The sequence below is a fragment of the Ranitomeya variabilis genome, chromosome 2 (genome assembly GCF_051348905.1).
Source record: "Ranitomeya variabilis isolate aRanVar5 chromosome 2, aRanVar5.hap1, whole genome shotgun sequence".
NCBI classification, from domain to species: domain Eukaryota; kingdom Metazoa; phylum Chordata; class Amphibia; order Anura; family Dendrobatidae; genus Ranitomeya; species Ranitomeya variabilis.
In genome coordinates, this window is record NC_135233.1 from 954524144 (window position 1) to 954549312 (window position 25169).

Below are 25169 nucleotides of genomic sequence, written 5' to 3' on the forward strand. Positions count from 1 at the left end.
AGGAGCATTCCTTGCTGTACTAAGTGAACATTGGAGCGATTGATCTGTCAATGGCCCTTTAAACATATTGTACGGCTCTCGCAGAATTATATTTCAAAATATGTGGCGTTTACGGCTCTCTTAGCCAAAAAGGTTCATGACCCCTGCTTTAGGGGAACCAAACAGAATTCTGGGGGGTTGAGGGGTTGAATAATAAATGACCCTCTGAAAAAACTTTTCACAATTTAAAAAAATAAATAAACAAAGAAATAACTTTTTTTTTTGCTGCAGTGAATTTCACACTTCCAGGCTGATCTACAGTCCAAATGTCACAATGCCAAGTTAATTCCAAATGTGTAAACCTGCTAAATCTGCAAGGGGTTGAATACTACTTGTAGGCACTGTATATATACACATACACCGTATATATTCGAGTATAAGCCGACCCCCCTAATTTTTCAACAAAAAAATGGGAAAAATTATTGACTCGAGTATAAGCCTAGGGTGGAAAATGCAGCAGCTACCGGTAAATGTCAAAAATAAAAATAGATACCAATAAAAGTAAAATTAATTGAGACATCAGTAGGTTAAGTGTTTTTGAATATCCATATTGAATCAGGAGCCCCATATAATGCTCCATACTGTTCATTATGGCCCCATAAGATGCTCCATACAAAATACTCCCCATATAATGCTCCATGCAGTTCTTTATGGCCCCATAGATGCCCCATATAATGCTCCATGCAGTTCTTTATGGCCCCATAGATGCCCTATATAATGCCCCATGCAGTTCTTTAACCCCATAGATGCCCCATATAATGCTCCATGCAGTTCTTTATGGCCCCATATAATGCTCCATGCAGTTCTTTATGACCCCATAGATGTCCCATATAATGCTCCATGCAGTTCTTTATGGCCTCATAGATGCCCCATGTAATGCTCGATGCAGTTCATTATGGCCCCATAGATGCCCCATATAATGCTCCATGCAGTTCTTTATGTCCCCATAGATGCCCCATATAATGCTCCATGCAGTTATGTCCCCATAGATGCCCCATATAATGCTCCATGCAGTTATTGCCCCATAGATGCCCCATATAATGTTCCATGCAGTTCTTTATGGCCCCATAGATGCCCCATATAATGCTCCATGCAGTTCTTTATAGACCCATAGATACCCCATATAATGCTCCATGCAGTTCTTTATGGCCCCATAGATGCTCCATGCAGTTATGGCCCCATATATAGGTCCTTCTCAAAAAATTAGCATATAGTGTTAAATTTCATTATTTACCATAATGTAATGATTACAATTAAACTTTCATTTATTATAGATTCATTATCCACCAACTGAAATTTGTCAGGTCTTTTATTGTTTTAATACTGATGATTTTGGCCTACAACTCCTGATAACCCAAAAAACCTGTCTCAATAAATTAGCATATCAAGAAAAGGTTCTCTAAACGACCTATTACCCTAATCTTCTGAATCAACTAATTAACTCTAAAACACATGCAAAAGATACCTGAGGCTTTTAAAAACTCCCTGCCTGGTTCATTACTCAAAACCCCCATCATGGGTAAGACTAGCGACCTGACAGATGTCAAGAAGGCCATCATTGACACCCTCAAGCAAGAGGGTAAGACCCAGAAAGAAATTTCTCAACAAATAGGCTGTTCCCAGAGTGCTCTATCAAGGCACCTCAATGGTAAGTCTGTTGGAAGGAAACAATGTGGCAGAAAACGCTGTACAACGAGAAGAGGTGACCGGACCCTGAGGAAGATTGTGGAGAAGGACCGATTCCAGACCTTGGGGAACCTGAGGAAGCAGTGGACTGAGTCTGGTGTGGAAACATCCAGAGTCACCGTGCACAGGCGTGTGCAGGAAATGGGCTACAGGTGCCGCATTCCCCAGGTAAAGCCACTTTTGAACCATAAACAGCGGCAGAAGCGCCTGACCTGGGCTACAGAGAAGCAGCACTGGACTGTTGCTAAGTGGTCCCAAGTACTTTTTTCTGATGAAAGCAAATTTTGCATGTCATTCGGAAATCAAGGTGCCAGAGTCTGGAGGAAGACTGGGGAGAAGGAAATGCCAAAATGCCTGTAGTCCAGTGTCAAGTACCCACAGTCAGTGATGGTGTGGGGTGCCATGACAGCTGCTGGTGTTGGTCCACTGTGTTTCATCAAGGGCAGGGTCAATGCAGCTAGCTATCAGGAGATTTTGAAGCACTTCATGCTTCCATCGGCTGAAATGCTTTATGGAGATGAAGATTTCATTTTTCAGCACGACCTGGCACCTGCTCACAGTGCCAAAACCACTGGTAAATGGTTTACTGACCATGGTATTACTGTGCTCAATTGGCCTGCCAACTCTCCTGACCTGAACCCCATAGAGAATCTGTGGGATATTGTGAAGAGAAAGTTGAGAGACGCAAGACCCAACACTCTGGATGAGCTTAAGGCCGCTATTGAAGCATCCTGGGCCTCCATAACATCTCAGCAGTGTCACAGGCTGATTGCCTCCATGCCACGCCGCATTGAAGCTGTCATTTCTGCCAAAGGATTCCCGACAAAGTATTGAGTGCATAACTGAACATTATTATTTGATGGATTTTTTGTTTGTTATTAAAAAACACTTTTATTTGATTGGACGGGTGAAATATGCTAATTTATTGAGACAGGTTTTTTGGGTTATCAGGAGTTGTAGGCCAAAATCATCAGTATTAAAACAATAAAAGACCTGACAAATTTCAGTTGGTGGATAATGAATCTATAATATATGAAAGTTTAATTGTAATCATTACATTATGGTAAATAATGAAATTTAACACTATATGCTAATTTTTTGAGAAGGACCTGTAGAGTCCAGCCGTTCACCTTTTCTGCGTCGCACAAAGACACGGTGGTTGGAACTAAAGATCTCAAATTTGGACTCATCAGACCAAAGCACAGATTTCCACTGGTCTAAGGTCCATTCCTTGTGTTCTTTAGCCCAAAGAAGTCTCTTCTGCTTGCTGCCTGTCCTTAGCAGTGGTTTCCTAGCAGCTATTTTACCATGAAGGCCTGCTGCACAAAGTCTCCTCTTAACAGTTGTTGTAGAGATGTGTCTGCTGCTAGAACTCTGTGTGGCATTGACCTGGTCTATAATCTGAGCTGCTGTTAACCTGTGATTTCTGAGGCTGGTGACTCGGATAAACTTATCCTCAAGAGGCAGCGGTCACTCTTGGTCTTCCTTTCCTGGGGCGGTCCTCATGTGAGCCAGTTTCTTTGTAGCTCTTGATGGTTTTTGCCGCTGCACTTGGGGACACTTTCAAAGTTTTCCCAATTTTTCGGACTGACTGACCTTCATTTCTTAAAGTAACGATGGCTACTCATTTTTCTTTATTTAGCTGCTTTTTTCTTGCCATAAAACAAATTCTAACAGTCTATTCAGTAGGACTATCTGCTGTGTATCCACCAGACTTCTGCACAACACAACTGATGGTCCCAACCCCATTTATAAGGCAAGAAATCCCACTTATTAAACCTGACAGGGCACACCTGTGAAGTGAAAACCATTCCCGGTGACTACCTCTTGAAGCTCATCAAGAGAATGCCAAGAGTGTGCAAAGCAGTCATCAAAGCAAAAGGTGGCTACTTTGAAGAACCTAGAATATGAGACATAATTTCAGTTGTTTCACACTTTTTTGTTAAGTATATAATTCCATATGTGTTAATTCATAGTTTTGATGCCTTCAGTGTGAATTTACAATTTTCATAGTCATGAAAATACAGAAAAATCTTTAAATGAGGTGTGTCCAAACTTCTGGTCTGTGCTGTGTATATATATATATATATATATATATATATATATATATATATATATATATATATATATATATATATATATATATATATATATATATATATATATATATATATACATATATGTGTGTGTATATACATATGTGTGTATATATTATATGTATATACATATGTGTGTATATATTATATATATATATATATATATATATATATATATATATATATATATATATATATATATATATATATATATATATATATATATATATATATATATATACACACATATACTAGATGGTGGCCTGATTCTAACGTATCGGGTATTCTAGAATATTCATGTCCACGTAGTATATTGCCCAGTGACGTAGTATATTGCACAGCCACGTAGTATATTGCCCAGCGACGTAGTATATTGCCCAGCGACGTAGTATATTGCCCAGCGACGTAGTATATTGCCCAGCGACGTAGTATATTGCCCAGCGACGTAGTATATTGCCCAGCGACATAGTATATTGCCCAGTGATGTAGTATATTGCCCAGTAACGTAGCATACAGCACAGAGCCACATAGTATATTGCCCAGTTACGTAGTATATGTATATATATATATATATATATATATATATATATATATACCCACACACACACACACACGTGGTCAAAATTGTTGGTACCCCTCGTTTAATGACAGAAAAACCCACAATGGTCACAGAAATAACTTGAATCTCACAAAAGTAATAATAAATAAAAGATCTATGAAAATGAACATATGGAGGTCAGACATTGCTTTTCAACCATGCTTCCACAGAATTTTGAAAAAAATAAATAAAACTCATGAAATAAGCTTGGACAGAAATGATGGTGCTCTTAACTTAATACGGTATTTTGTTGCAAAACCTTTTGAGGCAATCACTGCAATCAAACGATTCCTGTAACTGTCAGTGAGACTTCTGCACCTCTCGAGAGGTATTTTGACCCCCTCCTCAAGAGCAAACTGCTCCAGTTGTCTCATGTTTGAAGGTTGCCTTTTCCAGACGGCATGTTTCGGCTCTTTCCAAAGATGCTCAGTAGGATTTACTTGAGGGCTCATAGAAGGCCACTTCAGAATAGTCCAATGTTTTCCTCTTAGTCATTCTTGGATGTTTTTATCTGTGTGTTTTGGGTCATTATCCTGTTGTAAGACCCATGAGCAGCGACTGAGACCAAGCTTTCTGTTACTGGGCAGCACATTTCACTCTAGAATCCCTTGATAGTCTTGAGATTTCATTGTACCCTGCACAGATTCTAGACACATGTGCCAGATGCAGCAAAGCAGCCCCAGAACATAACAGAGCCTCCTCCATGTTTCACAGTAGGGACAGTGTTCTTTTCTTGATATGCTTCATTTTTCATTCAGTGAACATAGAGCTGATGTGCCTTGCCAAATAGTTCCATTTTTGTCTCGGCTGTCCATAGGACATTCTCCCAGAAGCTTTGTGGCTTTTGTCAACATGTAGTTTGGCAAATTCCAGTCTGGCTTTTATGTGATTTTTTTTTTCAACAATGGTGTCCTCCCTTTATAGGATGATCAATAATGTATGGTACAGTAACCCGTGTTTCCCCATTATAGTCCACACAGGAGGTAGATACCTTATCTGCAGAAGATAATTATAATTATACCCTCACAAAAAATAGAGGAGGAAATGGGATTTTAAAAAATTGCCAAACATCACAAACAAATGTATAATATTTCCTATAATAGAATCTCTAAATAGAGACATCAGGGTAGGTAAGCATATACTCATCTTAAAGAAGCCAGCCAGATCAGCAGTATCCTATTCAGCTAGACCCATAATAGAGGTCACATATGCCAATTCTCGACGTGTTTCCCCCCAGGATTATTAGGGTTCATCAGGGGATCAAGAGGCTAGATGCAGCCATAGCAGATGTCATGTCAATAGCGCTGCAGCCAATCAGTGAGCTCAGCAGCTCTATAAGGCTACTTTCACACATCAGGCTTTTTGTTTCAGGCACAATCCGGCAATTTTTGGAAAAAACAGATCCGTTTTTTTTTTTACGCCAGATCCGTTTTTTTCCCATAGAGTTGTATTAGCGCCGGATTGTGCCTGATGGACTCACGTTTCATCTGTTTTTTGCCGGATCCGTCCAAATAGTTGTTTCCGGCGGACGGAGAAAACGTCCACTGCAACTTTTTTTGTCCGGCGAAAAAAACATGAAACTGAGGTGTGAAACAATGAATCCGGTGCCCGGATCCGATTTTCAAAACATTTATCCATACAAATCATGCATTTTTTTTTCTCTCTCTCTCTCTCTCTCCCCCTCTTGTCCCTGAAACAGGAAGTCAAAAATCCATGCGCATTAAAGGCCGGATCCAGCGCATCAGTTTTACACAATTTGCGCTGGATCCGTTTTTTTACAAATTGGCTGGATGTAGCCTGAAAACAAAAAACTGATGTGTGAAACTAGCCTAAGTAAAGACAATGCCCCTTTCAGAGTGGCTGAGCTCAATTGGCTTCTGGGATGTCGACGTTCTGCAGCCAATCCTAGATACCGAGAGCAGAACCTCGCGAGTGGAGCAGGTAGAGGTGAGTAAAGGAAGATTGATGGGGGTTTTTTTTATATCAAAGTGCAGCCGGGCAGAACATTTTATGGATAAAACACACACCCATTATAATCTATAGGGCAGTTCACGTGTCTGTGTTTTAGGCAAATTGTGTGCTCATAAAGTTACAGCGACATGACCGTATTGAATCGGCATCGTGGATGAATAGTACCCAAAAAAGTCTATGGGTCCATGAAAATCAGAGACCACCGATGGCATCAGAGTCTGCGTGCTGTATAGTGCAATAAATAGCAGAAGCTGTTCCATATTTATTTAGGTTATCACGAATGGTAAACACTGATAAGTTTTTCCTAGAAGCTCCGTTAAAAATCTGCACTTTCCTCACCCACCCTGGGGTTAGTGTTGAGCGTCTGTTGCTGTTCCTATTGTGTGATGAAAGCGTTGCGGATAATAAAGGAGTTCAGCACTTCTGCCCATGGGTACAGTAGAGTTTAGCTTTCTATAAATGGAGCTTATGAGAAAAACTTTTCTGAAAGGGGACAACCTCTCTACGGAGATGACAACATCAGGAAATCCTCGGTGACGGACCCGATCCCACACGAATATCCAGGCTGGCAGGCAGCTTATATTACCATACTACACTGCATACGGCAAATCCTTCACTGCGTCACAACGGAAATGTTGGTGGAAACGATAACCCTGATCTGGCTCTGATGTGTTCACTGCTGAGTTATTAAAGACATTTCTGTAAGGCTATGTTCACATGTTGCGTTTTTTCTGCAGGCAAAACCTGCTCTCTTGGCAGTAAAGCAGCAGCCAGTCCTCACCCTCACAGCTCCACGCCGCAGCTCCTGGCTCTGGCTCGTGCCATTTGCAGTGGGAGCAGTGGTAGACTGTCATGTGGAGACGTTTTTAAAAGTGTAAATCTGCGTTATGTCCAGAGTGGTGGTTCCCATGCGGGGCTCCGCACACGGCCTGTACACAGGGTCCTGACACAGAAACCCGGGGTCCGATCATTGGGGGCCGTGGGGTTAGTATTTACGGTCAGAAATAGACATTAAAATATTCCCCAAAAAATAAAACTGCGGCTCATCTGACCAAATAACCCGTCCTCCCAGGAAATCCCACACAGACACTGCGGCAGCCATGGCATCGCTATCAGCAGTGGGGGCCATCACTGGACAGTACATCATGGCTGAGGTTACTGATTGGCCACAGTGGGGCACATGCTTTCTGCTTGTAAACAAATACCAGGAACCACACTGGACCTTCTGCACAGAAAGCTGCTCTGCGGGAGGAAGACTTGTCGGGGATGTGACTCTGGGGTCGGCGGTCTCCACTGTGTACACTGTCTGGGGTCGGTGGTCTCCGCTCTGTACACTGTCTGGGGTCGGTGGTCTCCGCTCTGTACACTGTCTGGGGTCGGTGGTCTCCGCTCTGTACACTGTCTGGGGTCGGTGGTCTCCGCTCTGTACACTGTCTGGGGTCGGTGGTCTCCGCTCTGTACACTGTCTGGGGTCGGTGGTCTCCGCTCTGTACGCTGTCTGGGGTCGGTGGTCTCAGCTCTGTACGCTGTCTGGGGTCGGTGGTCTCAGCTCTGAATGCTGTCTGGGGTCGGTGGTCTCAGCTCTGAATGCTGTCTGGGGTCGGTGGTCTCCGCTCTGTACGCTGTCTGGGGTCGGTGGTCTCAGCTCTGTACACTGTCTGGGGTCGGTGGTCTCAGCTCTGTACACTGTCTGGGGTCGGTGGTCTCCGCTCTGTACACTGTCTGGGGTCGGTGGTCTCCGCTCTGTATACTGTCTGGGGTCGGTGGTCTCCGCTCTGTACGCTGTCTGGGGTCGGTGGTCTCAGCTCTGTACGCTGTCTGGGGTCGGTGGTCTCAGCTCTGAATGCTGTCTGGGGTCGGTGGTCTCAGCTCTGAATGCTGTCTGGGGTCGGTGGTCTCAGCTCTGAATGCTGTCTGGGGTCGGTGGTCTCCGCTCTGTACGCTGTCTGGGGTCGGTGGTCTCAGCTCTGTACGCTGTCTGGGGTCGGTGGTCTCAGCTCTGTACGCTGTCTGGGGTCGGTGGTCTCAGCTCTGTACACTGTCTGGGGTCGGTGGTCTCCGCTCTGTACGCTGTCTGGGGTCGGTGGTCTCAGCTCTGTACGCTGTCTGGGGTCGGTGGTCTCCGCTCTGTACACTGTCTGGGGTCAGTGGTCTACGCTCTGAATACTGTCTGGGGTCGGTGGTCTCAGCTCTGTACACTGTCTGGGGTCGGTGGTCTACGCTCTGAATGCTGTCTGGGGTCCTCACAGACAAGATCTGGATTTTAGGGTTTTCTAATGCTAAAAAGTTTGGAAAACCCCAAATACCGACGTGTGTCAGGAGTGGAGTTACCGGTGGCAACCAATCCGATTCCACCTCTCAATCTTCAGAGAAGAGTTGGAAAATAAGAGCTGAAGCCTGATTGGTGGGAGATAATCCCCATGACTGAGGTAACCGCTGCTGCATCTCCTCAGTGCCTGCACATAATATGGGCTTCTGCACACACCGTCAGCTCCCACCACACCGCAGCCCCGGATGTAGTCCGCACAGCCCGAGCCCGTACTGCACATGTGCTGCACTCTATCCGCCCCGTTACCTGGCCAGTTCTCTCAGGGCCGGTATCATAGAGGCCATCTCCAGCCCGGGATCCGCCGCCATGGTAAGCAGCCTGCCGTCATCTGCTGCCTCAGTTCCCGGGAAAACAATCCGAAACCAACTGAGTGACAGACACCTCGCTCAGTACGGAGGCCGCGTGGGGCCAAAACTTCTCAACTATCGCGAGAATATCTCCTCTGCTGTAACACGACGGGGTGTAAACTGTATTGTATTGTACAGTAGAGGGCGGCACTTCAGGGAAAGAACCGGCCACTCACCTGGCACTACAGGGAAAGAACCGGCCACTCACCCAGCACTACAGGGCAGCGGCCACTCACCCGGACTACAGGGCATGTAAACTTTTGAGCACGACTGTGTGCAGGAACACTTGTGTAGTTTTCATATAGCAAAAACTGTGGATTTTTCGCTACCTATTTGCTTGGTGGTATATCCCCTGTGCTTTATAGTGCCAGCATAGTGCATGAGATTTGGAGAGGCTGTGGGTTTGATATCTGCATTAGGGCTCATTCTCATTTGCGAGAAAAACGGACAAATGCAATCCGATAAAAAAACAGATTGCACTCAGACCAATGTTATTCAATGGGTGACATCTCATCTGCGTTTTTTTTCTTAGCTGAAATCGGACTGAGAAAAAAATCGCAGCATGCCACGATTTGCTGTGTATCAGATGAGACTCGCCAATGCAAGTCAATGGGTGCGAGAGAAAAATCGCTGTCCTTTTTTTACAGATACCTTACCATTCTGTGGCATAGAAAATTGTAAGGCTATGTGTACACTTTGCGGATTTTGCTGCAGATTCGCAGCGGATTGTCGGCAGTTTTCCATGGTGTACAGTACCAGTAAAAACGTAGCATTGTTTATTCCACAGCATGTCAATTCTTTGTGCAGATTCCACAGATGTTTACACCTGCTCCATAATAGGAATCCGCAGGTGTAAAAACGCAGGTGGAATCCGCAAAAAAACGCTGTAAATCCGCGTTAATTCCGCAGGTAATCCGCAGTGCGGTTTACCTGCGGATTTACCAAAATCAGTCCGGAAAAATCTGCACCACTTTCCGCAATGTGTGCACGTGGCCTCAATGGTCCTGTAAATGATTGCAGAAAAATAGTTGCAGAGAAAAAAAACGCATTGCATACGGATGTCATATGGATGCTATGTGAGAAAAATCTCATTGTACTCGCATGGCACTCACCCATTTTTTTTGGTCCAGATTACGCTTCTGATTACCTATGACTGTTGTGTTTGAAACTGTAAAGCGCTGCGGAATATGTTGGCGCTATATAAATAAAGATTATTATTATTATGGTGTTAGTCCCAAGTCCACCTTTTGCAGTGTACAAGGTGAAACGTGCAGCTGCCCTGCACTGATATGTGACACAGTATCGCTGAGGATATAAGTCTGGGCACTCCACTGTGGGAGGTCTTCAGTAAGTAGGTGCAGTGGGACTGTAGGGTTCACACATTGGTTACTGGGTGCAAATATTTCAACATCGTATCCGCACCTGAATCTGGATTTAGCTGTTCCTATTTCAAATCTTTCCATTACAAAAGGTGAACGCGGATTTTGCACAATAACCTGTGGCGGGGTTTATGAAAGTGAAACAAAAACCCAATTTCCCCTGGATTCAATGCAAAAAAATAAATAGATAAAATGCAGCGTGTGAATGAGATTTTTGGAAAATACTGGAATGGAGGCCAGGAGTTATACACAGTGACTATCTACCATGTTATAGTGAATGGCTTAAAATGGGGGTTCTGTCCAAATTCCGTTTTTAGGGAAAATCAAACGGTTGACTCCTGATGAGTCTCCATAATGATGTGAACAGAATCAGCCTAAAAGGGGAGTTAATTTTTCGATATGCTCCTAAGAGAAGCTGGGTGACAATAAATATGGCCACCATTAGAGCCTAAAGGTACCTTCACACGAAACGACTTTGTAACGATATCGCTAGCGATCCATGACGTTGCAGCGTCCTGGATAGCGATATCGTTTAGTTTGACACGCAGCAGTGATCAGGATCCTGCTGTGATGTCGCTGGTCGCTGAATAAAGTTCAGAACTTTATTTGGTCGTCTGATCGCCGTGTATCGTTGTGTTTGACAGCAAAAGCAACGATACCAGTGATATTTTACACTGGTAACCAGGGTAAACATTGGGTTACTAAGCGCAGGGCCGCGCTTAGTAACCCGATGTTTACCCTGGTTACCAGTGTAAAATGTAAAAAAAACAAACAGTACATACTTACATTCGCATCCCCCGCCGTCTGCTTCCCACACTGACTGAGCGCCGTAAAGTGAAAGCACAGCACAGCGGTGACGTCACCGCTGTGCCCTGCTACTGCCGGCGCTCAGTCAGTCAGTCAGTGCAGGAAGCGGACGCCGGGGGACGCGAAGGTGAGTATGTGCTGTTTGTTTTTTTTACATTTTACGCTGGTAACCAGGGTAAACATCGGGTTACTAAGCGCGGCCCTGCGCTTAGCAACCCGATGTTTACCCTGGTTACCCGGGGACCTCGGCATCGTTGGTCACTGGAGAGCGGTCTGTGTGACAGCTCTCCAGCGATCAAACAGCGACGCTGCAGCGATCGGCATCGTCGCTATCGCTGCAGCGTCGTTTCGTGTGAAGGTACCTTAAGCTTTCCTAAACCCCTGAACTGGTGAATGTGGTATAGGTGATGTACTTGCTGTCGTGGGTCAGCCTGACACTAGGCACCCAGTGCCCTGCTGTACTGGGTGAGTGGCCAGTGCCCTGTAGTGCTGGGTGAGCAGCCGGTGCCCTCCAGTGCTGGGTGAGTGGCCGGTTCCCTGTAGTGCTGGGTGAGTGGCCGGTGCCCTCCAGTGCTTGGTGATCGGTCGGTGCCCTCCAGTGCTTGGTGAGCGGCCGGTGCCCTGTAGTGCTGGGTAAGCGGCCGGTGCCCTCCAGTGCTGGGTGAAAGGCCGGTGCCCTGTAGTGCTGGATGAGGCCGGTGCCCTGTAGTGCTGGGTGAGAGGCCAATGCCCTGCAGTCCTGGGTGAGCTTGGCTTGGCTTCACCCAACCACTAACCATGACTGGAGAACATCCAATTAATTATTGTGAAGCTGCCAACCTATTATGGAAGAATTGAAGATTCGGGAATATCCAGTTCTTCTATAGGCCCGTTATCTACACTTACAAACTTGTAGGTGCTGGTGACCAAGGCCAACAGCACTACATAAAGTATTGCTTATAATTGTAGTATCGGGACCCTGAGGTCGGCGGCTTCTGTACAAGGATGTGTTTCCCATCCAGAGCCCCAATACGCTTGGGGAATTGGCAGGTCTTTTCAAAACCCCAGGTGATCTGTTCCCAGTCTTGGGTGGTAGGTTGTGACATCGCAACGAGGGAACAAAGAATAATATATAGATACACTGTATATCTATCATGGTGGTAAAGAATATATTATGGGATTTGTATATATTGTTCTAACAGACCACAAACACTTCTGTGAATCATGGAACACTAATATCACCTATACTGGCCCAGGTGGCTTAACCACTTAGTGACCGGGCCAAATTTTCTCTAGTCACCTTCCACGACGGCATATGGAGGTTGTCTCTTTGCCCTAATGGAGAACAGGAAACACAGAGGTTAAAAGGACCTCCCACCTCCCACTTGCCAGTGTCTTTCCTGTTCCCCATGGGACAGGGAGAGGTTTTCTTCATGTGCTGTAGTGGCCGGCGACTACGGTACCTTTGCAGGCGCTGCCTGTCTAGCCGGGCAGCAGATGGTCGCCTCTGGCCTCCTCCTTGTGCTGCTCCCGTCGTCCTGCTTGCAGGTCCTCGGGACTCCCTCCCGGCCTTCCCGCGCCCCCAGGAGGGCAAAGCAGGCCTGGGTTCCCTGACCGGGCTCCTCCTGGAGCTGCCCGGCGTCCTCCTCCTCCATGCTGCCGGCTCAGCGTTCCGGAAGTGACGACGGAGGTTCGCGCGCGTCACTTCCGGTTTCTTCATGCACTAAGAAGCCGGTACTTCCGGGTTTCGCCGGCCGGCGTGTCGGACCGCGCAGCTCCCTCACCTGGATCCTGGAGGGGGAGGGGGATTAATCGCTGGAGCAGGTGCTAGGACGGCGTCCATAAAAGCCTGCTGAACCACCACTGAGGTAAGGCTATCTCCTTCAGTATGGATGGTTCTTCATGCCCCGTATCTGCGGAGCCCAGCGCCACCCCTGCCTCTGTAAGTGTTGCAGGGATGGGATCCGGGAGGAGTGTAGCAGGGGTTTGAAGTCCTCACCCCTCTCTCCCTTATATATTTCAGGGAGAAAAACCTGCCCCCAAAGGTGCCTATAGGAAAAAGTGCCCTATCTGTTCCACTAAATGTCCTCCTAACTGGGACAAGAAACTCTGTCAGTCATGTACCGACAGAATAATAAGAGCTGAGCAGCCATCACTGCTGGATGAGATTCGCTCACTAGTGAAACAGGAGGTGCAATCTTCTCTGGCAGCTTTTACACCTCCACCCCCACCTCCATCTCCGCTACCACAAACTCATTCCCCGGCTAAGAAGAGGAAGATACAGGTTGTGGAGTCTGACTCTGATTCGGACCTCTCTCATGCCTCATCTGTGGGCTGGGAGGATCCAAGATCACCTAAAGCTGAGGTCAGGAAGTACCTTTTTTCCTCAGACTATATTGAGGATCTAGTCTCTGCCGTACGTAATACCATGGGACTAGAAGAGGAACCTGTACCTCAGTCCATACAGGATCAGGTGTTCGGTGGTCTTTCATCAGAGAAGAGAGTGGGCTTCCCAGTTCATCCCAATATTATCAGTATGATTAATCAGGAATGGGAACTACCTGAGAGGCGTCTCAGTACCCCTTCAGAAATGAAGCACAGATTTCTGCTTGAGGACGACCTTAAATTAGATATTCCCAAGGTCGATGTGCAGGTGGCTAGAGTCGCCAAGCGCACTGCACTCCCCTTTGAGGATTCTTCTCAATTGAAGGATCCCATGGATAGAAAAATTGAAAGTCTCCTCAGAAAATCATGGGAAACTTCTGCATCTGTCCTTAAAGCTAATGTTGCATCCACCTGTGTGGCAAGAGCCCTCTCCTGCTGGCTCGAAAAATTAGAGAATCATGTATCTCAAGGTACCTCAAGAGGCGAGATATTGGATTCCCTACCCATTCTGCACAAAGCTACAGGGTATTTGGCGGACGCTTCTCTGGAATCTGTAAGAGTCGCCGCCAGATCCCTGGTACTTTCCAACTCTGCCAGAAGAGCCCTCTGGCTTAAACTATGGAGTGGGGATATTACTTCTAAATCTAAACTCTGCACCATACCCTTTAAAGGACACTACGTCTTTGGTCCTGCCCTAGACGATATTCTTGATAAAGCCACCGACAAAAAGAAAGCGCTCCCCGAGCAAAAACAGCCTAGGAAACGTTTTTTTCGTGGCCCACAACCTCAGCCCTCTCAAGCAAGAGGCAAAGGAAAAACCGGCAGGGGGAGCTATGCAAAGGGTAGGGGAAAGAATATTTTTGTCCCGCAACAGCAGCAGCAGCAGTCCCAGCAGGACAAACAATGACTCCGACCCGGTGGGGGGAAGACTCTCAAGATATGTGGATCAGTGGGAGGATATCACCAGCTCCCACTGGGTTCTCAATGTCATCAAGGAGGGCCTGTTAATAGAGTTAATTTCTCCCCCACCTCAGGGTATAAAAGTCACTTCCCTTCCATCATCAAGGGATCGCAGCCTATTGTCTTTAGGTCTCAGAGACCTGATCAAATCAAATGTAATTTCCCCAGTCCCACAATCAGAGTGGGGGAAAGGTCACTACTCCCGACTCTTCCTGGTCCCCAAACCTTCGGGAGACGTCCGGATTATTATAAACTTAAAAAGTCTGAACCAGCACGTGAAGTATCGCAAATTCAAGATGGAGTCCATAAGATCTGCGATTCCTCTGATAGAACATCACTCTTTTATGGCTACCATCGATCTCAAGGATGCGTATTTCCACATCCCTATTCACCAGAGACACAAGAAATATCTCAGGTTTGCAATACAGGGGAGTCATCAGGTGGAGCACTATCAGTTTGGAGTCCTTCCCTTCGGCATTTCATCAGCACCGAGGGTGTTCTCCAAGGTGATGGCAGAAGTAGTGTCATTCATCCGGAAACAAGGTGTCTGTATAGTGCCCTATCTGGACGATCTTCTGATAGTAGCTTCCACCGAGACAACCCTGATATCCCATGTGTCTACCACCCTAGACGTTCTGAGATCACTAGGTTGGATTCCAAACCTACAAAAATCTCAGCTTCAACCTGCAAAAACCAGGAGATTTCTAGGAGTAATGCTGGACTCAGCAAGACAAATGTCCTTTCTCCCGGACGATCACAGACTTCCCCTCCTAGCAAAAATCAGGAAGTTCAAAGAAATGAGGTCCCCTACTCTGCGAGAAGGAATGTCGCTGTTGGGCTCCATGACAGCCTGCATACAGTCGGTGGCTTGGGCTCAAGCCCACTCAAGGACTCTACAAGCCCACATTCTAGACAACTGGGATGGTCGACCTGGCACTCTTACCAAGAGGATCCACACTCCGGGCAGAGTGAAAGCCTCTTTAACATGGTGGATGAAGCCCAGGAACCTTCTGAAAGGAGTATCCTGGATTCAGTCCCCTCTAACCACCATCAAAACAGATGCCAGCAAGAGGGGCTGGGGAGCCATAGTAGACCATGTCCCCTATCAGGGCCAGTGGAGTCAATCGATTTCCGAGAAATCATCAAATTTCAGGGAGCTCAAAGCTGTGGAAGAGACCCTGCTAGCGGCAAGTCGTCAGATTTCGGGTCAACATGTACAGATATACTCGGACAACATGACCACAGTGGCCCATATCAGGCACCAAGGCAGTACAAGAACCCTCAGTTTAATAAAAATCTCCGCTCGAATCTTTTCTTGGGCCGAAAAGCACCTACTATCTCTGACAGCAATCCACCTCAAGGGAACTACAAATATTCAGGCAGACTACCTAAGCCGACAGGAAATCCATCCTGGCGAGTGGAGCCTGGATCCTCAGACATTCAACATGTTGGTTCACAGATGGGGTCATCCAGATGTCGACCTCTTCGCCTCTCACCAGAACGCAAAGGTCGAAACCTTTTTTTCCTTGGACCCAAGAGGCAATCCCAGGGGGTTGGATGCTCTAACCCAAGATTGGCCGTTCCATCTAGCTTATGCTTTTCCGCCAATCCCAATCCTTGCCAAGGTTCTACGAAAGATACGCCTAGAAAGGACTCCAACTATCCTGATAGCTCCATTGTGGCCCAAAAGGAGTTGGTTCAACCTGATTATCCCTCTACAAGTGGATGGACCAGTAATATTGCCAATAAAGCACGATCTTCTTTCTCAAGGTCCCATTCTCCACCCAGACCCTCAGAAGTGGAGCTTGGCGGCGTGGTTGCTGAAACCCAGGTTTTAAGAGCTAAAGGGCTATCAATCCCGGTCATAGCTACGCTACAAAAATCAAGGAAACCTGTTACCAACGCCATCTACAATAAAATTTGGAAAAAGTTTTCTTCATTCTGTCTGCCTAACCTTCCAGACCCTCTCAAGCCTAATATACCTATCATATTGGACTTTTTACAAAAAGGCTTGGAAATAGGTCTCAGGCCTAGTACCCTCAAGGTACAAGTCTCGGCACTTAGCTCGGTCTTTGATCAAGATTTAGCGAGTCATCGCTGGATTAAAAGGTTTATGACATCAGCTACCAGAATGAATCCTAGAAAACAAATCATAGTTCCCCCATGGGATCTCAATGTAGTTCTCCAAGGTCTGACAGGTCCACCCTTTGAACCGCTATCCTCTTGTTCTCCACAAAACCTAGCTTATAAAGCCGTGTTCTTGGTAGCCATTACTTCAGCCAGAAGGATTGGTGAATTACAGGCCTTGTCTACAAGAGAACCTTATCTTCTAGTAAGAGATGATTCAATTGTGCTTCGTCTTGATCCATCCTTTCTTCCGAAAGTTATCTCTGACTTCCATCGTTCTCAAGAGATTTTTCTACCAACCTTTTGCCACAATCCAGCAAACCTGCAAGAAAAAAGATTCAACACCTTGGATGTCCGGCGCATCCTTCTACAGTACTTGGACTACACCCGCATGTTCAGAATTGATCATAACCTATTTGTCCATCTCTCAGGACAAAACAAGGGGAAAAAAGTAGCCAAAAGTACCATCGCTACATGGATCAAGAAAGCTATAACGGAAGCCTACCTCGCTCAAAACAAATTGCCTCCAGTAGGGATCAAAGCCCATTCAACCAGATCTACATCGGTTTCCTGGGCAGAAAGAGCAGGCGCATCTCCGGAGCAGATTTGCAGGGCAGCAACGTGGTCTTCACTCCATACCTTCTCTAAACATTACAGACTGGATGTATTGTCCAATAAGGACTTAGCCTTCGGCCGTAAAGTACTCCAGGCCGTTGTCCCTCCCTAGTGCCAAATTAGTTGGTATTCCTCCATATGCCGTCGTGGAAGGTGACTAGAGAAAATAGAATTATTCTTACCGTTAATTCGGTTTCTAGGAACCTTCCACGACGGCACTAATTTCCCACCCAATATATGTTCCTGGATTAGTTCTGGGATTTTAAAGGTAAACCAGTGCAATGGTCTCAGTTGTAAGTCACTGGCAAGTGGGAGGTGGGAGGTCCTTTTAACCTCTGTGTTTCCTGTTCCCCATTAGGGCAAAGAGACAACCTCCATATGCCGTCGTGGAAGGTTCCTAGAAACCGAATTAACGGTAAGAATAATTCTATTTTTGAAATCTGACCAGTGTCACTTTATATGGTAATAACTCTGCAATACTTCAACAAATCTCAGTGATTTTGAGACTGTTTTTTCTCGGAGCATTACAATTTATGATAATGTTAAATTTCGGTCGATGTGTTTATTTAAAAAAATATAAAAATTTGACAAATTTTAAAAATGTGCAATTTTAAAACTTTGAATGATTATCCCTTTAATCTAGAAAGCCATATCACAGAAAAACATTAATAAATAACATTTCTCTCATTTCTGCTTTACATCAGTACCATTTGTAAAATGTTATTTTATTTTGTTAACATTTTAGGAGGTTTAAAAATGTAGCAGCAATTTTCATTTTTTCAAGGAAATTTACAACACTTATTTTTTTAGGGACCTGTTCAGGTTTGAAGTGACTGAGGGTCCTATATATTGAAAAAAAATCCAAAAGTGATACCATTTTAAAAACAGCACCCCTCGACATATTGAAAACTGCTGTTGGATAGTTTATTAACCCTTCAGGTGATTTTCAGGAATTAATGCAAAGTGACATAACAGAATAGTAAAAGTGTATTGTACCTGGTACCGGCAGTCCCCCTTAGATGGTACCCAGTGGTCTCAGACAGATGTTGGAGGTGTGGGGAGGGGACAATGTCACACATATGGTGGGAGTGCCCTATAATACATACATTTTGGGCAAAGGTGGTTCTCTTGATTGAGAAAATAACTGGTCTGACCATCCCCAATACGCCAGAAGCCCGCCTCCTATCAATAAAGACTATAAACATAAGGATGAATGACCTCGGGGAGATCAAAACATCCAACACCGCGGAGACACCATCACGTGTTTCACAACGCAGTGATCCAGAACACTGCCCCCATCCCTAAAGGGAAATATGCAAATGCATGTAGAAAAGCCGCGGAGACACCATCACGTGTTTCTCAACGCAAGCAATGAATAGCCAGGTCTTTCACCGAGAAGGAACAACCACGGGAAGGGCAGCATCCAATAAAGGATTATAGTCTTTTCACTAGGCACTGCTCCTAATAGCCAGTTTCCTACTCCACACTGATGAGGGGCAAATACCCCGAAACAGCTGTCTGTGGATGGATACCATGTTTTGGCATAGGTGGTTTTCCATTATTTGATGCTGCCCTTCCCGTGGTGTCTCCGCGGCTTTTTTACACGCCTCCTATCAATGTCACCAATAAGTAAACGCATGTATAAAAGGTCATCAATAGGCTACCTAATACAGGCGGCTAAGAATGTCATTCCTCGGCACTGGAAAAGCACTACTCCACCCACTGTGGATTATGCAAATTGAAACGATACTTCTTGGATACCCACTATGGAGGAATGGTTTGCAGAGATCTTTCCTTAATAGGATGAAACATCTGATTGCCCTCTCATCGGCTGATGTTGATAGATACTGTGTGATTTGGAGGGATTTCCAAAATTCTGATTACCATCTAGCCTCCAACTAAAGGTACCGTCACACTAAACGATATCGCTAGCGATCCGTGACGTTGCAGCGTCCTGGATAGCGATATCGTTGTGTTTGACACGCAGCAGCGATCAAGATCCTGCTGTGATATCGCTGGTCGTTGATTAAAGTTCAGAACTTTATTTGGTCGTCAGATCGCCGTGTATCGTTGTGTTTGACAGCAAAAGCAACGATACCAGCGATGTTTTACAATGGTAACCAGGGTAAATATCGGGTTACTAAGCGCAGGGCCGCGCTTAGTAACCCGATGTTTACCCTGGTTACCAGTGTAAAATGTAAAAAAACAAACAGTACATACTCACCTTCGCGTCCCCCGCCGTCCGCTTCCTGCACTGACTGAGCGCTGGCCGTAAAGTGAAAGCACAGCACAGCGGTGACGTCACCGCTCTGCTGTTAGGGCCGGCACTCAGTCAGTGCAGGAAGCGGACGCCGGGGGACGCGAAGGTGAGTATGTACTACATAAATAGTAAGAAACTAAAAAATGATAGTGTTGGCCCCCTTAAAAATAGTCTGGGTGAAATGGTGGATGAGGATGAGGAAAAAGCCAATATGCTAAATGACTTTTTTTCATCAGTATTTACAAAAGAAAATCCCATGGCAGCCAATATGACTAGTGATAAAAATTCCCAATTAAATGTTACCTGCTTAACCCAGCAGGAAGTACGGCGGCGTCTAAAAATCACTAAAATTGACAAATCTCCGGGCCCGGATGGGATACACCCCCGAGTACTGCAGGAATTAAGTATGCAACGCCCCCACTGCCGCAGGGCCGAGGGGTACCCGGTACCGGGCCTCTGAGTCTCTGCTCTGGGGTTGTCACGGTGGCTAGGCCCGGTCCGTGACCCTGCCGAGGGGCGTACAGTGACAGGTATAACGGATGCGGGTGATGAGGTCCAGTAAATAACGAGGACACCAGGTTGCAGTCTATTTACCTCTTTACTGAAGGTTTTAAAGTCCTCAGTCCAGAGCGCTGTCAACAGGGCTGTTTGAGACCGGCCGGTCCAAAGGCACATCTGGAGTTCTCTTTAAAGGTGGGAAACAGTGTCTACCTTCTAGCGCTGTGTGTTGTAGTCCTTCCCTGCTGAGCTCCCGGGATAGTCCTCACAACTGATTCTGTCTGTCTCTGATGTTCGTTCTCTCCGTCCCCCAGGTGATATGGTAGGACGCACCCGTATGACGGGGTAGGCCTGGAGTTCTTCCGGGACCCTAGAGTCGCCCCTCTCCCACAGCTGCCTCCGTTGTCTGCTTAGGTGATTTGTGTGAGACAGCCAACCTATAATTGGCTGTCCTGCCGTGGTTTGCAGTAGTACTTAGAGTCTCTTACTTGCTCGGCGTTCCGGCCACCGACTGTTTGCGCCTCAGAAGGATGTTGCCTCGGTCTAACAGCACGACTCCTTCTGGTCCTAATGCCTCTTTTCTGTATTCCCGTTTTCTCACTGGTTAGTTCTGCTCTTAGGAGTCTGCCAGGATCCCATCCCTGACAGGTCCTCTCACTAGCTCTTCCCAGTTACTTCTCTCTCCTCTTCCTGTCCAACCCCCAGTTTTACCAGAGTGTGAGGAGTGGCCTACTAGATAGAACCACCCCCCCTGGTGGCCGGAGTGTGAAGTGTAGTGTGAGTGTTACCTGATCAGAGAAACTCCTTTAGTGCAATCAGACGTAACATCGCTCCCCTTAGTGGCAGAGCGACATTACTGCAACGACCAGGACTCTGGGGCGCTGCAAGTACAGTCATTGATAGACCATTATTTTTAATCTTTAAAGAGTCCATAATAACAGGGTCTGTACCACAGGACTGGCGTATAGCAAATGTGGTGCCAATATTCAAAAAGGGGACAAAAACTGAACTCGGTAATTATAGGCCAGTAAGCTTAACCTCTACTGTGGGTAAAATCCTGGAGGGCATTCTAAGGGATGCTATACTGGAGTATCTGAAGAGGAATAACCTCATGACCCAGTATCAGCACGGGTTTACTAGGGACCGTTCATGTCAGACTAATTTGATCAGCTTCTATGAAGAGGTAAGTTCCGGACTGGACCAAGGGAACCCAGTAGATGTAGTGTATATGGACTTTTCAAAAGCATTTGATACGGTGCCACACAAAAGGTTGATACATAAAATGAGAATAATGGGGATAGGGGAAAATATGTGCAAGTGTGTTGAGAGCTGGCTCAGGGATAGGAAACAAAGGGTGGTTATTAATGGAGCACACTCGGACTGGGTCGCGGTTAGTAGTGGGGTACCACAGGGGTCAGTATTGGGCCCTCTTCTTTTTAACATATTTATTAATGACCTTGTAGGGGGCATTCAGAGTAGAATTTCAATATTTGCAGATGACACTAAACTCTGCAGGGTAATCAATATAGAGGAGGACAATTTTATATTACAGGATGATTTATGTAAACTAGAAGCTTGGGCTGATAAATGGCAAATGAGCTTTAATGGGGATAAATGTAAGGTCATGCACTTGGTTAGAAGTAATAAGATGTATAACTATGTGCTTAATTCTAAAACTCTGGGCAAAACCATCAATGAAAAAGACCTGGGTGTATGGGTGGATGACAAACATATTCAGTGGCCAGTGTCAGGCAGCTGCTACAAAGGCAAATAAAATAATGGGATGTATTAAAAGAGGCATAGATGCTCATGAGGAGAACATAATTTATTCAGTCGCCATGACAGCACAACGAGAGAGGGGAATCCGCCCTTCAGGGACAGGAAACCTCAGGCATAAAAGGGCGGCCCCTCACTCCCCCGCCAGTTGGTTTCCTGTCCCTGACGGGGAACCTCTTCAGACAGACCCGATGAAGAGGGTTGAAGATTAAAGGGAACCTGTCACCACGTTTTTGGAAGATGGGATAAAAATAGCGTTAAATAGGGGCAGAGGTGGGCATTACATTAGTGTGTTTGTTATGCGTTTATTACCCACCTAAGTTGCCGAAATACCTTTGCAAAGTCTCCGTTTTCGCCTGTCAATCAGGCTGGTCTGGTCAAAAGGGCGTCTTGTCTTCCCCCAGATTTTGCGTAGTTTTCCGTTGGTGGCGTAGTGGTGTGCGCATGCCCAAAGTCCTGAATCCTCTGCCATGGGATTTAAAAGAGCGCGCTGTTCGTTTTCATTGGTGATCGGTGGGCGCGGCCATCTTCCTTTGGCCGCGCGTGCGCAGAAGCGGCGCTCTGCTGGCCGCGGCTTCAGGAAAATGGCCGCGGGATGCCGCGCGTGCGCAGATGGATATCGCGGCGGCCATTTTCCTGAAGCCGCGGCCAGCAGAGCGCCGCTTCTGCGCACGCGCGGCCAAAGGAAGATGGCCGCGCCCACCGATCACCAATGAAAACGAACAGCGCGCTCTTTTAAATCCCCTGGCAGAGGATTCGGGACCTTGGGCATGCGCACACCACTACGCCACCAACGGAAAACTACGCAAAATCTGGGGGAAGACAACGCCCTTTTGACCAGACCTGCCTGATTGACAGGCGAAAACGGAGACTTTGCAAAGGTATTTCGGCAACTTAGGTGGGTAATAAACGCATAACAAACACACTAATGTAATGCCCACCTCTGCCCCTATTTAACGCTATTTTTATCCCATCTTCCAAAAACGTGGTGACAGGTTCCCTTTAATGAAGATGTCCCACTTCTGACAGGCCGACGCAGGTAGCGGGGGCCCCCTACCTCGGCCTGGTCAGGTTGTGGAAGCACCACACGGCAGGGGTACTGTCGGTGTCGGTGACAGCAGCGAGAAGCGGCCCCTGGTGGTGGCCGACTTCTATTGTGGGCCGCGCACGCGTACCTGGTGAGTATTCGGGGTCTGCTTGCGGGGGCGCGTCTCCTGATGCGTCTGGGACTCTGTGCACTGCCCGGGGCGGGCACGTTGATGCCGGGCGGTGCTGCGTCTCCCTACTCGTGTCGGCCGGCATCGCCGTAGTCGCAACCGGAAGTGACGTTTCCGGATGTTGCGGCGCGGCTTGGTGACGCGGTGGGGCATGCGCAGTAGCGCCGCCCTGGTCAATGGCGGCGCCCTGTAGTCCGGGTGGTGCTAGATCTCGGCGATGAACGGGGGTGCGGCCCTGGGGAGCGGGCCCTATCAGCGGATAGTACGGACCGCACCACAGGGAGTTCCTGCTGTCCCCCCATCCGGGGGGTGGTACCATGGGGGTATATTAAGGAGGCTAATAGCGGCTGCAGACTGCTCCTGATCCCTTATTATAATGGATTCGTCAGAGGGAGCTTCGCAGAGAAATCTACAGCAGCAGCAGCAACAATTGCAACAGTTGGAAGAGCCTCAGGTCGGTTCCCAGCGGCGGTCTAGTGGCAGTAGTCGCGCTGGTGGAGCCAGGGCGGCTCAGAAATCAACCAGATCCTCAGGCCGTAAAGAGACTCCGGCCAAGAAGGACCCCCCGATCACGGTACCATTCGCTGCAGTGATGGGTAAGTGAGCTACGTGTAAGTATGAAAGTATGCTTCCTGATTGCTGTCCCTCCTTGTATTCCCTCTCTCCTTGTTAGGGGAGAAAATGTGACTCCAAGTCCAAACATAGGGAGTGTGCCGTGTGTACAGAGCCGCTTCCGGATGGACATAAAAAGAAGCTGTGCAAAGCCTGCATACAGCGTTTAATCGAGGAGGAGGCCCCTGATCTATCGTCTACTCTTAGAGACATGGTTAGACAGGAGGTCAGAGATTCCATGATGTCCAGGTCTCACAAGACAGTTGCCAAAAAGAGGAAGGAAATTTCATCCCCAGTATCAGATGTGGATTCGGAGTCGGGCGGTGTGAGTTCGGATTCTATTCCGTCATCATCATCCTCAGAGGATATGGAGTCCAGCCGAGCCTGTCTGTCTATAGATAGGGTTAATCACCTAGTGAAAGCTGTCAACAACACCATGGGGATTGAAGAGACCCAGTCAGAATGTTCTATTCAGGACATCATGTTCAAGGGCATTGACCGTAAAACCCGTAGGGTTTTTCCGGTAGTAGAAAAAATCAAGTCATTGATTACGAAGGAATGGAAGAAGCCCGAGAGGAAGCGGTCACTTCCACCAGCCTTTAAAAGGAGGTATCCTTTCGAGGAAGAGGCTTCGTCTTCTTGGGACAAGGTCCCAAAACTGGATGCAGCAGTGGCCAAAGCATGCAGGAAATCTTCTCTCCCGTTTGAAGACTTGGGTAACCTGAAGGACCCACTTGATAGGAAGGCTGATGTGTTCCTTAAAGGGACTTGGGAGACAGCTGCGGGATCCCTGAGGCCGGCAATTGCGGCCACTTGCACAGCCCGATCATTGATGGTGTGGCTAGGGCACCTGGAGGACCAACTTAAGGATAAGGTTCCTAGAAGTGAGATCCTATCGTCCATGTCTGTAATTCAAGATGCTGCAGCCTTCCTTTCTGATGCGTCAGCGGATTCTGTCAGGCTGGCCGCAAGATCCTCAGCTTTATCCAATGCAGCCCGCAGGGCACTCTGGTTGAAATGTTGGCCAGGAGATTTGCAGGCCAGATCAAAATTATGTGGCATCCCCTGTGAAGGGGTTCATTTGTTTGGTCCAGTGCTAGATGAGCTGCTTGAAAAAGCAGGGGACAGTAAAAAACGGTTCCCTCTATTGAGAAAACCCTTTTATAGGCGGGATTACTACAGAGGAGGATCTTATCGCCGAAGATTTGATAGAGATCCGAATAGAGATTCGACCAGATATAATAGCAGCAGACGAAGAGGTAGAGGATACATGTTCAACTCCTCTCGAGACTCTAAAAAACCCCAATGACTGGCGGGCCAGGTGGGGGGTAGGCTTTTGGCCTTCTACCCAGCCTGGTTGAGGATTACCAATAGTCCGTGGATTCTTAGTATCATTAAGGAGGGCCTAAAGTTCCAGTTCCATCATATACCTCAGGACAAATTTAAATTAACTGCTATCCGTTCTTCTCCCGCAGAACAATTGGCATT

General features: G+C 46.8%; 2 protein-coding genes across 3 annotated transcripts in view; one reads left to right on the forward strand and one right to left on the reverse strand.

The window, feature by feature from the left end:
* The window catches only part of ATR (ATR checkpoint kinase), a 230734-nt gene extending 221605 nt beyond the window's left edge, over nucleotides 1-9129 (reverse strand). For both annotated transcript variants that reach the window (XM_077290794.1, XM_077290793.1), the window contains exon 1: nucleotides 8966-9129. In XM_077290794.1, coding sequence (XP_077146909.1) covers nucleotides 8966-9027 — 62 coding nt within the window. In that variant the 5' untranslated portion in view covers nucleotides 9028-9129. The remainder of the gene's footprint in view (nucleotides 1-8965) is intronic.
* PLS1 (plastin 1) overlaps nucleotides 9007-25169 on the forward strand; it is a 238333-nt gene continuing 222170 nt past the window's right edge. Inside the window, exon 1 of the mRNA XM_077290797.1 lies at nucleotides 9007-9028. The gene's annotated coding sequence lies outside the window, so the exon portion shown is untranslated. The remainder of the gene's footprint in view (nucleotides 9029-25169) is intronic.